At 40.6% G+C, this 12643-nt stretch overlaps 1 protein-coding gene across 1 annotated transcript in view; it reads left to right on the top strand.

Moving 5' to 3' along the window:
• The window catches only part of LOC128492125 (tetraspanin-15-like), a 52409-nt gene extending 40061 nt beyond the window's left edge, over positions 1-12348 (top strand). Inside the window, exons 6-8 of the mRNA XM_053464583.1 lie at positions 7728-7781; positions 10315-10431; positions 12020-12348. Coding sequence (XP_053320558.1) covers positions 7728-7781; positions 10315-10431; positions 12020-12229 — 381 coding nt within the window. The 3' untranslated portion in view covers positions 12230-12348. The remainder of the gene's footprint in view (positions 1-7727; positions 7782-10314; positions 10432-12019) is intronic.
• The last annotated feature ends 295 nt before the right edge of the window (positions 12349-12643 follow it).

The raw sequence follows: 12643 nt of genomic DNA, 5'->3' as shown, positions 1-12643 counted from the left end.
GAACCTACCGTCAGGATCACTTTTCATCTCAGACATATGGAAAGGCGTGTGGCGGGAAAACAGTATGGCAGTCCCTCGTGATCTCGAGGCCGAGTAATTGCTGGCGTAAATTAAAGGGAAAGCGGAGCTCCGCAAAGCAGGGCCGGTCGACCCCTTGAAGTGGGTCTCCTGTAAGAGAGCCACGGACACCTTGTCCCGGCAGAGTTCCCGGACCAGCCGGGTCCTCTTCTCTGGAATATTGAGGCCGCGAACATTATAGCTCACTACTGCCAGGGGTGAGGAGCGGAAGGGCGGATCAATTCGAGACATGCCGGAGGGCGGTGGGGAAGACAAGAAGAAGTAGCAGAGGAAGGGAGAGAATGAGGGAGGGGGAGAGAGGGGAACAGAGAAAAAGGAAAAAAAAAAAAAAAAACCTAGATATATATATAGAGATATATATACATACACAAATATATAATTAGTGGAACCGAGAGGGCGGGGAACCCCAGGTGATGGACACTACAGCAATAATCGGGATGGGCGACCCCGTTAACTCCGGTAACACACCGAAGTCCGACGCCCAGGGCAAACCCGAGTTGCTAAGGAGAGTGGAAACCCCACTAGAGAGAACAGCAGTCTAGAAACAAAGTTTCTAACAAGGTAAACAAAAAATAAATCACAGTAACTTCGCAGTCAAAACTCACTTAGGTAAAACAATGTATATTACCATCCACCATGTAATGCTAGCGTGGCAGAAAACCTCCCAACACATTTCCCCTACAGAGCAGCATACCGGGAAGAAACAATGCTATAGTACGTAGAGCAACAGACTCCAATAAACAGTAAGACAGCGGTATATGATCCCGTGACAGTGTGGAAGTTAGCAAACATGTAGAGGAAAAAAAAAAAAAAAAAACCCTAAGTAAATATACCGACACAGATAAGTCCCGCTCTCCACTACCTGTAAATCGCAAGCGAGAGCGATGCTATATGTGCTTGGAGGCGATGACGTGTCGTAGGACCGGTCAGGCAGCGAATGCCAAACGCGCAAGACAGACTAGAGGGCAGTCGCGGTCCAGAGGAAAAAAAAAAACAAAAAAAAAAAACACCCTGTTGTGGTGTATAGAGAGGTGCTGGTGTTTGACTAGACTAAAATAAGATATCGGCCAAATGTGACTGAAAGTGCATGTGAAAGAACGTGCGAGCGGTATATAGACCGTACGGTGAAGACCGAACAACCTGATTGTACAGACCTCAAATACCAGGCGGCGAAAGAATAACAATAGTCCTACTATATCAGGCGAGTGGACGTCATGTATGAGCAGAGTGGTGATGAAGGTCAGTAAGGTAGATGCGACAATGCTGGCAGGAGCAAATATACCTCAATCACCTGCGGATCCAAAGGCGTGGAGAGGAGAAGGCACCGTGACAAGAGGGTGATCAGCCTTGACGTATGAGACTGTCCATGAAGACAAAGAGCCACAAACAATATCGAGTGGTAGCGGTCGCAGGAGGCAGAAGAATAGAAGTACGTCATAACCTCAGGCGTGTGGACATCGCTCAGGAATGCGGCGTCGAGACTCAGCAAGGTAGGCCTGTCAATCCAGGCAAAAGCAATTGTACTTCTGACCCATGCAGATCCAAATGAGCATATGTAAAAGGTTGCCCTGACATGAAAGAGAAGCCGTGAGGACAAAGAGTCTCAAAAAGTTTCGAGTGATGACGGTCGCTTATTTAGATAACGGAGCAAGAAAATAATCAAAAAATAATAATATAAAAAAAAAAAAAAAAAAAATATTGAAATATCTATATAAATTTTTCACCGTCTCTTTCCCTTATGGCGAAGTGTCAAGAGGGATAACTGGAGATGTTACTCTTCATGTGCGTGCAAGGAGTGGATTCTCTCGATAGCGTCTTCCCTGCGTCCCGGTCCCCGACGTCTGGGCAATGAGCCGCGCAGGGGGACATTCCCTGTCAGAAGGGATGGATTCTGCCAGTCGTCTACTTGAAGGGCAGGCAGGCCCAAGGCACGTGTGACTTCCGCGACATCGCTGTGTCGGCGTATAATATGAGTATAGCCCCCATGTGTTATAAGAAGCTGAAAGGGAAAGCCCCAGCGGTACCTTATACCTCTGTCTTGTAGTATGGAAGTGAGTGGTCGCAATAGCCGCCTATTCCGAAGTGTAATAGGTGACAAATCTTGAAAGAGCGCTATAGCGTGGCCCTCGAAAGCAAATGTACGCGAACCCCGGGCTTTAGCCATAACTTCTTCCTTCAGGAGGAAATCTTGAAAGCAGCATATGACATCCCTGGGGGGGTCGGCGGGGTTGCCACGGGGACGCAAGGCGCGATGTGCTCTGTCCAGACGGATTGGGGAATCAAGCGAGCGGCCCAGTATGGTATTAAAAAGCCGCTGTAATAAGGCCCTGAGATCTTCTGGGCCTTCAGATTCCCCTAGGCCCCGCACCCTCACGTTGTTTCTCCTACCTCTATTTTCGAGGTCTTCGACTGATCGGAGCAGTTCCGAGGCAAGTCCAGTGAGGTGAGTGGAGGACTGACGGAGTTCAGAGAGGTGATGTGCGGCACTGGCCTGAGATGCTTCCAGATGTGCGGTGCGCCGTTCAACCCCTGTGATGTCCGCCCGAAGGGCCGCAACTTCCTCATGTAGGGCCAGTTTAACTTCAGCCACGAGGTTGCTGAGGTCTGCTTTAGTCGGCAGTGAGCGGAACAGTTCCTGAAGGTCGGCAGAGGACGAAGCTGACTCTGGCAGACGTGGCGAACGTGGAGCCTCCTCGGATGAGGCCGTGCTGGCTGGAGAGGGCGCCATGTTAGGAGATGGTGGTTGGGGGCCCAAGGCCGCCGGCGTGTGAAAATAAGAGCGGAGCGATTGCCCCGATTGTCTTGTCTGGGTGTCTGGGGGTTCTTGTCTCTGAGATAGCCGTTTTAGTCTGCCCATATTGCGGGAAGACGGTGGATGGATGCGGATTGAAGTGAGTAAACCGCGGAGCGAAGAGCTCAAGCAGCCATCTCTCAGCAAGGCAAGCCACGCCCCCCGTGTGTCACTTTATTTTACTGTGATCTCTGGAAAACACTTATTGCTCTTGTACAACATCGGCCTTTAAGTCCTCCTTATAACCCTTCTTTACATATTTAATGTAAAAAATGGACATTCTTACCATAACAGAACTCTTACTGAAGAAGGCGCCTTTTCTTGGTTTCTTTTTTTACCAGACTGGCTCATATCACCTTTAATGATGTAAAGTCCTTCCCTTCCCCTATTTTGTTTCCCTGTCAAACAGCAGGTGTACTCAGTAAGTGCTGTGATTGACAATTATGATTATTTTTAACTCTTATTTACAATTCAAAACATATTAATAAATGTGCTGATCTGCCACCGTATACTCATGACTTATACATTCATACTTATGCCTGCAACTGTCACATACGTGAAGCAGCATAACGCTGTGCTGAAGGGGGCCGTGTCTCTGAGCAGCATACCCTGTGAACTGGATAATTGATCACAAAAATAGAACTTGGAAGCTGTGGAGCTTTTGATAGAATGTAATGATTTTTTGGAATATTATCACAACTATACCATATATTCCACCACCTATAGCCACATGTTGCATCTGCTGGATACTGCTGGAGATTTACAGGGCTATACATGTTTGCTTATGTGCTTCATGTATTATATGGTTGCGTGTTTTACCATATTCTTATATATTTTATAGTTGTGTTTTTATATATGTTCAGTGATGTTTTTTATTAATCTTTTACTTCCCGCTCACTAGCTATATGTCTTTTTGAGTGCTACCTTCCATTGTGTTCTGTTACACATATTGTCCTTTTTTTGTCTTGCACTCTGTTCCCCAACTTGTGAATTGCAAAACAGGTTAAGAAAACTACTGTACCATAATAATATTGGGAATTATAAAATGTTATATATAAAGTTATTCTAGTGCAAAATTTGGAACGTAGCCAACGAGACGATCCTGCTGATTAGCTGCACAGTTGGTAAGAACATAGAATCATAGAATCTGACCACAAATATGAACCATTTGGCCAATCTAGTCACTCTTCTGGATTTGTGGCGTGCCTGAAATCAGAAATAGGGTATGGGTCAGCTGTCATCTGATCCGTGTGCACTTTAAAAAAAGTAATACGCGTCTCAACTTACATTAAAAGGAACATTTTATGTATACAGTCATGAACAGAATAGGGATAATCAAAACATTGCATCTTTCTGTAGGACTAGTTTTAAGCAGCAGTCGACTGCTGAGAGCACTGGATGAGAAATCGCTAAATTATTTAAATGTACCCAAAAAGGCTCTTGTGATTCAAAATTCCTTTCCTTCCAGGCAACGGATAAAAAATGACTCTGTGGCTTGTATTCTGAGCTACAAATGAAGTTGTGTTCTGCTTCATCTCTCATGTGGACACGGAGGATGAGACTTTATCTGCTGTTTGCCTGTCTTATATGCTTCCAGAATACTGAAGTGTCACTCAGAAAATCCCTGCCAAATGCACTGGTGACATATTCAAATGAATTTATAACATTTTGTTACAGAAAATATTTGTGTGATATTCAAATGTATACTTGGGTCAGGGGTAAATAACAGATAGGTCTCCATCCGTTGTTGAATTAATTTTTTCAGTGATTCTTACACTGGTTGCCAATTATGAGACTTGTTAAATTATATGGGCTTCAAAATGCTACAAATAGTAGTAAATCTCCAATAAACACCTGGTGGATGCAGGGTTCACCATCTAAACCTTTATTATAACCTAGAAATAAGCCTTCACTTCTTGGACACAGAGCTGCGTCAATATGTAATGACTAGTTTTTAGATGTACCCTATGGTAACAATCAATACAGTGGCACTATATAAATAAAAATAACACTGATGAGCTGTTTGGGGCTCAAATATGGCACTTAAAAGCTGTTTGGGGCACAGATGGCACTGACAAGCTATTTTGGAGCAAAAAGTTTTGGGGCGGCAAAGCTGGCACTGTAGAATGTGGTGACATGTTACCTGGTGAAGTCAGTGGAGTGGTTGCCATAAAAATGGGTGTGGTTACAGGTATTATGTTAGGGGGAGGAGTTTGCAATATAACCACACCCTTATGGGGGCCCCATAAATATTCTTGCACCCAGGTGTCAGAGAGCGTAGGCTCGCCCCTGTACAATACAAACAATTATTTCAAATTCTCCCAAAAATAACCATTTAATCCGTTGTAGCAGTGGGGAATGGAGCCAGCGTTATTGATGGGAACATCAGGTTCCCCGACATCAATTTTGCACCGCTGACACACGGACATCGTAAATCAGTTGCTGCCTAAAAAAAAAGGGTATCTTTTTTTCTTTTCACTTCAAAAGAACAGAAACATTATTTCATTGCTGCACACATTTATCTGGTGTCTGACAAGTTTACTCATATACCATTTAAAGGGGACAATAATGCCTATTTTTTTACTTTGCAGGCAGGGCTCAGTGCAGCAAACTGTATTAGCTTCACTTAGTAACATATTAACATAGTCAAGGGCAAATCATTCAGTTTATACATATCAATATTTCACAAGTGACATGCATAATAAATGAATAACTGAATGATGATCTTTTATGACAAATGTATTTTTTTATTAGAAATATCTAAAATAATAGCTTGACAGTTTAAAACAAAATGTTGACTTTTAATCTGCGCAACTTTTATCATTTTTAACCAACAGGATTTTTCTGTAAGAAATATTTTTTTTCCTAGTTAACATTGTTAATAATTGATAATTAGCCAACTAAATATAACCAAACATTTTTTGCCTAAAACGACCGTTTCATTTAAGTAGATAATAGTAAAAATAATATACTTAATATATTTTATTAACATACTTGCTTTCACTATATAGTAAAGGGTTTTTTTTTTGAAGGAGGAAAAAGCTTTTTGAAATGCAGATTTCAGATTGTTTCATAGTTCATTAAGTTAACACAGACCTAGAAGAAATAATTTCAATATTAAAATTGCTTTTGAAGAGAGAATATTGGAAACTGTCACTTTGTAAAGCAAGACCTCCGAAAAGCTCCCAACAGAGCCTCAGTGGGGTTTCCAATGAGAAGATGGGCCCTAATCCAGAAGGGATAATGTATGATAAAAATGTAATCTCATTATTTAGTACACTCAGCCCTATGTCTCATGTTTCATTTTGTATTAGAACACTGTATAATCTTGTTATTGCATAGAAGAAATTCTTATTTGCTTATGTTGCAGCTGGGTAGTGGTTTAGCAAATGTAATTAATGAATTAATTTAACTTGCTGGGCAACTTATGTTTCTATATATACATACATTGATCAGCCCAAACATTATGACCACTGGGTGGGATAAATCACGCACAAAGTGAACATTTTGTCCTCAAAGTTGATGTGTTAGAAGCAGGAAAAATGAGAAGGGCCAAATTGTGATGGCTAGATGATTGGGTCAGAGCATCTCCAAAACTGCAGCTCTTGTGGGGTGTTCCCGGTCTGCAGTGGTCAGAACCTTCCAAAAGTGGTCCAAGGAAGGAAAAGTGGTGAACCGGCAACAGGATCATGGGGGTGGTGAACGCTGCCACGTGCCGTCAAATCCAACAGACAAGCTACTGTAGCTCAAATTGTTCAAGTGGTTCAAGTTAATGCTGGTTCTGATAGAAAGGTGTCAGAACATGCAGTGCATCGCAGTTTCTTGTGTATTGGGACCAGTGATGGAGCCCATGCTGACCCCTGTCCACTGCCGAAAGCACCAGCAACAGGCACGTGAGCATAAGAACTGGACCACAGAGCAACGAAAGAAGATGGCCTGGTCTGATGAATCACATTTTCTTTTACATCATGTGGATGGCCGCATGCGTGTGCGTTGCTTACCTGGAGAACATATGGCACCAGGATGCACTATAGAAAGAAGGCAAGCCGGCGGAGGCAGTGTGTTTCTTTGGGCAATGTTCTGCTGGTATTCCCGCAAAATTGGTTCAGGAATGGTTTGAGGAACACAACGAGTTTAAGGTGTTGACTTCGAATTCCCCAGATCTCAATCCGAATGAGCATCTATGGGATGTGCTGGATCCATGGAGGCCCAACCTCGCAATTTACAGGACTTAAAGGATCTGGTGCTAACATCTTGGTGCCAGATATCACAGCACACCTTACGAGATCTAGTGGAGTCCATGCCTCAACTGACAGGGCTGTTTTGGAAGCAAAAGCAGGACCTACAGTACATAGTATTAGGCAGGTGGTCATAATCGTATGACTGATCGGTGTATATCTTTGTATGTGTGCATATGTATGTATGTGTGTGTATATATATATTTAATGCTGGTTTTGAATATATGAAAGCAGTTGCTTCATAATCCTCCTGTGGTTTAACTTTTTCTAAATTTTCAATGGCTTAACAGTATTTTTGTTGATTAGAAAGCTGCACCAAGTGTTCCATATAAACAAATAAAAAAATATAGATTTTTAACCATGGAATAGAATAACTTTTTGTACGTGTTTTATTCAGCTCTAATGTTTTTATGAAGTTTTGCCCTGTAGCATTAACTCCTTTCATAATGATTGTTCATCTTCCGTTTATCCCAAGGCCCTGACTGTGCACAGAGGCAGAATGAGTCTATCTCTCTGAAAAGGCGGCTTATAGCTCCATGCTGCGAAATGGATTGATTTGTCTTCAATTCTGCGTGCATAGAGAAACATCATTAACAGCACACTATCGTTTTCTTTTACAGAATGATGGAGGAGTGAAGAACACATTGTGTGGGTACCAGACACTCGATAAAGAGGTATCAGACGTGCTTGCGTTATAGTTTTAAGTTTTGATCGGACAATGGCAACAAGAAAAAGCTGAATTTACATACAGAGCTGCCCTATGCAGGACCATTTTCCTGTTGGGTGGAGATATGCAAATTTGGCACGCCAGGAATAGATTGCATTTGTCACATCTTGAAAACAAAATAAATTTCTTAAGAAGTGGATCATTTACTTGGGATCCTGAGCTGCTGAGTAAACACAGCTCAATGATAAGCCGCTTTGAAATCTCTATGGGGATATCCTGTCGCCCGAAAGACAGGTTTACACTTTGAAACTCAGTTTGAGACTCCTCAGTGTTGGTACAATTCTGACTTGGTTTCACACACTGACTGATAAGAAATGCTCTAATTGAGGATATATCTGTCAAACTGTATGTTGCTGTAGATTTTCTTTACAGACGTATATAAACTTTGATTTCCAAGGCCCCAGAAGTCAGTCAGAAGTAGACCATGATGATCCAAGCCTCTTGTGTTTAAGTCCAGTCTTATTAACATTTATATCTGTTATAATTTAGTTACACTGTTCTAATTCCAGATCAGAAATAAGTCATCAATATATCGCTTTCAGAAAACACTGTGTTCAATACACCATGAGTCAAAATTGTGCCTTCCCGTCAACCTAGAAATATGATGGTATAATTTGGGCACAGCATGTGCCCATTGCTGTGTTCATAAATCTTGTAGTTGAACGAGGAAACATTGTATGAGGGGAAAAAAATGCCCAAAGCAATTGTGTTACGTACATAGAAAGTTAATTCTTTTTATTGAAAGGCCAAATCATATGACATAATATATAGTGCTTCCACACCCAAGCTGGCAAGGGAAGTACTTGGGGCTTTCTGTATTTCACGTAATTTCGGAATTGCTTTTTTTTTTTTATTTCTCACATATGTTGGGAGTTTTTCCACTAGTACTCTTAGCACATCTAAATAGATACTAGTATTCTGATTAAGACCATCTTTGGTAGAAAAAATAAGACATGCTGTAGACATATGTCATTGAGCTGTGGCTACGGATCGGGTAGAACCTTTTAAGAAATGGTGCAATTGAGAAAGCGCATGCATTAAATGAAACATGGGTTCATTTTTGTATTCTATTTTTTTTTCTGGTGATTGTGTTCCTGGAGTATCTCCTTCTGCAGTTGATAGGACTGAGAATCAACTTTTGCTGAACTCACTTAGTAGAGTGCTTCAATCTCACAGATGACACTTAACAGTCATTTTCTGAAGATTACCGGCTAGACTTCTCATTACTGCTTTTTGTAGTTAGTCATGTTTGAGGTGCGAATAAGCCCTAAAGTTTGTGTCCTTTATGTCTTTTAAATTGTAATCACATTATCCACATATAAATAATAATTGTTGAGTTTATGCATATTATGAGTATATTTTAGTAGGTGTTGCAGGATTTAGATCTGGGTCATCCCCTAGTTTGGCGCTTGCATGCAGATTTGTGTGGTTTTCCGCTTCAATTTTTCATAAGGAGAAGCCAACCTTGGCAAACTGATATGCTGATTCACCATTAATACTACTGCTATTTGGAAGGGATATAGGGTCCTTCAAGCATTTGAGATTAGTATTACATCTGATAAAAGTCAGAGTATGCCAAAGGTTACGATTGAAGCAGCCTTGGAATGTTCTTGGAAGATGATGCAAAAGGCTGATTAGCTACTTAGAAGTCATTTCCAAGGGTCACCTTGTAGCATTAGGCAAATGTTCCTGGATTAAAATACATTTATTTGCATTTATCAGTGAGTGAGCAGTGGTCCCAGGAAATCATTAATCAAGGCAGACATGATCCATCAAAACACCCGTAATAGCCATTATATTTCTCTTGGGCAAACAACTCGTATGGATGAAAAATCTTTCCATACTTTTGTGATGACCCTATGCTTACCCTAATGCTCCCATCATAGAAAAGTAAACTCCCTTTACCTCCCTGCCGCTCCTAACAGGAATGGTACATAATGAGTTAACGTTATTGTCCAATAAAAAAAAAACAATTACTTAATGGCTGACTTTTAATCACTCTGTTCTGTGAAAGCTTGGCCACTGGGGAGGTCTTGGAATTACTTACCACAAGTGCTTCATTCACATACCCTAATTTTAAAAATGTACTTGTTTTATACAGACTCCACCAAGTCAGGAATTGGTAGTGATTGTGGCATCCATTGATATCCACAGGCAGAAACAAGAGGTGCAAACAAATTCTGCCGTCAAGGCTCACTTCTGAGTTCCCCAAAAACAAAGCAGGTGTTTTTAGAACTATAAATATAACCATTATTACTGATGATGTACCTTGACCTTACTTAATGTCAGCGCTACGGAATTTGATGGTGCTATATAAAACAATAAATAATAATAATAATGTAACAAGACATTGGGCAAAGGGTTGTATGTTGCCTGTGGTCGCTGGGGTAATCATTGGCTGTGGAAATCGTTTTGTTAATGATGTCACTATATGTGTTTTGTTCTCATAATACTGTCCCCTTTTTCCGTTTTCTTCATAGAGACTTGATGTTATTCACATTATACATGTGAGAGGCTGTATCCATGCTGTGGGCTTGTGGCTAAACGATAACTTTGCAATAACATTTGGTATAGCAATAGGTCTGTTGGCTCCTCAGGTATGTATTACCTATTTAGACTTTTTCATCTTTCCTATATCTACCCAAGGATGGAGGCATTCTTTCATCCATCATCCATTTTCCAATCGCATGTCAGTCTTTCGTTCATTTCCATATACATTTTGCCCTGAATTTCAATAGTTTAATAATTTATTATACATTTATTGATTTCCATCTGCTGTAATATACATTAATATATCTACCTGGTAAAGGTCACTTGCACATAATAATTTATATGTGTATCTGCTTAAACTGAAAACCTGCACAAATCTGTATGGACAAAGGTTATTTGTGATAAACGGACTATGCAACACTAAGTGGATCAATGAAGATGGTATTCTTTGCATCTATGGTCCATATTTTTTCATGAGCCTCAAGGCCAGGGTCCTTCAATAACTGTTTAGTTTCAGAAAAGTGTAACCTGCAGTTGAAAGTTACTGATAATGTGGTCCTCTTTTGAAGGTAATTTTAAGATTATACTTCCTTCATGGAAAAATAACTCTTTATAGCAGTATGTAGCTAAGAAGACTTAGGATAACCCAAATTTTTTCATAAATTCCTTGACCACAAAGTTTCACACGTTTTTTTTTTTTTTTTTTAAATAGATGATGTTCCAAAGATCTGCAGCAAACAATTACCACCTCACTTTAAACAGAAGTCACTGTGACAAACGTATATAACCTACAAAATAATGTATAATTTAAGCAAAACATATACACTATATAGACAAAAATATTGACACCTGACCATTACACCAACAAAGACTTTTGTGACATTGCATTCTAAATACATGGATATTAATATGTAGTTGGTCCCCCCTTTGCATAGCATTGTCCCAAATGTCCCCTCAGCATACCAAGACATTTTGGACAATGCTTTGCTTCCAACTTTGTGTGAACAGTTTGGGGAAGGCTCTTTTCTATTCCAGCATGACAATGCCCCAGTGCACAAAGCAAGGTCCATAAAGACATGGTTGGAGGAGTTTGGTGTGGAAGAACTTGACTGAATGGACAGAGCCCTGACCTTAACCCCATCGAACACCTTTGGGATGAATTGGAACACAGATTGCGAGCCAGGCTTTCCCGTCCAACATCAGTGTCTGACCTCACAAATACTCAACTGGATGAATGGGCAAAAAGTCGCACAGAAACTCTCCAGCTGTTCTAACTGCAAATGGGGGACCAACCACATATTAATATCTATGTATTTAGAATGTGATGTCATCAAAGTCCCTGTTGTTGTAATGGTCAGGTGCCCCAATAGTTTTGTCCATTTAGTGTATATTACCCACTAATAAATCTCATCACATGTACCGTTATATTCAGGAATCTATGTCTTGGGAATTATTACACAATGTATTCATGCATATTACTGATCCATAATCCAGTGCATTGCATCAATTACACATTGATCGTCTCAAATATAGCATTCATTTATACACCGGCAAATAACCTTTTCCCCAGGTATCATTCATTGTCTTTCTTTATATTCTTGTGTCATTTTTTTTTTGGGGGGGTGGCATGGATTCGGTATAGAATGTTGATTACTCTGGTTTTCTTACATTGCTTGCCCAAACATTGTGTTACAGGCATTAGGCATTGGGCTGGCTTATGTTTTCTGGAGGAAACTCAAACACATCTGCAGAGCTTTCGATACAGTCGATTTCCGATCTCTGACGCCAAAAGACTTCAAGTTCAACGAGCTAGACCTGACTGGGGCAGGGTGTTGTCTCTGCTTACCCCGAGAAGAAGGCTATATCCCAATCAATCCAGACAGTGATGAGATGAACCTTGCTTAAAAGGACGTTCACTTGCCTGACCCCATTTTAAATGATATCCGCTTCAGCAATAATACTGTGATACAATTTGGACTCTCGTCGGTATGACTTTTTGGACATAAACATTATGCATCAAATTCTGTTCAAAAAAAGAAAGCATTTAAGCCTAAAAAAGTTCCTTTTTCGTTATGCAGACTACAGTCCTGGATACTTTTTATGTTTATTTTTAATTTCCAGGCAAAGTAAATTTCCGTTGATTTAATTGGACATGGGAAGCTTTTCCGGCTAATGATGATATCATTGAATAGTACACAAATGTGGGATCAAATCCTGGGACTACAGCAATGCACTGGAAGGGCACGAATTGCATGTTTGACGGCCTCATTTAAACTACCAGAACAAACTTTTAATACAGCAATTTTCCTTTTTTTTTTT

Source organism: Spea bombifrons, chromosome 4 (genome assembly GCF_027358695.1).
Source record: "Spea bombifrons isolate aSpeBom1 chromosome 4, aSpeBom1.2.pri, whole genome shotgun sequence".
In the NCBI taxonomy this organism is placed as follows: Eukaryota; Metazoa; Chordata; class Amphibia; order Anura; family Pelobatidae; genus Spea; species Spea bombifrons.
This window is presented reverse-complemented; position numbering and strand designations above follow the sequence as displayed.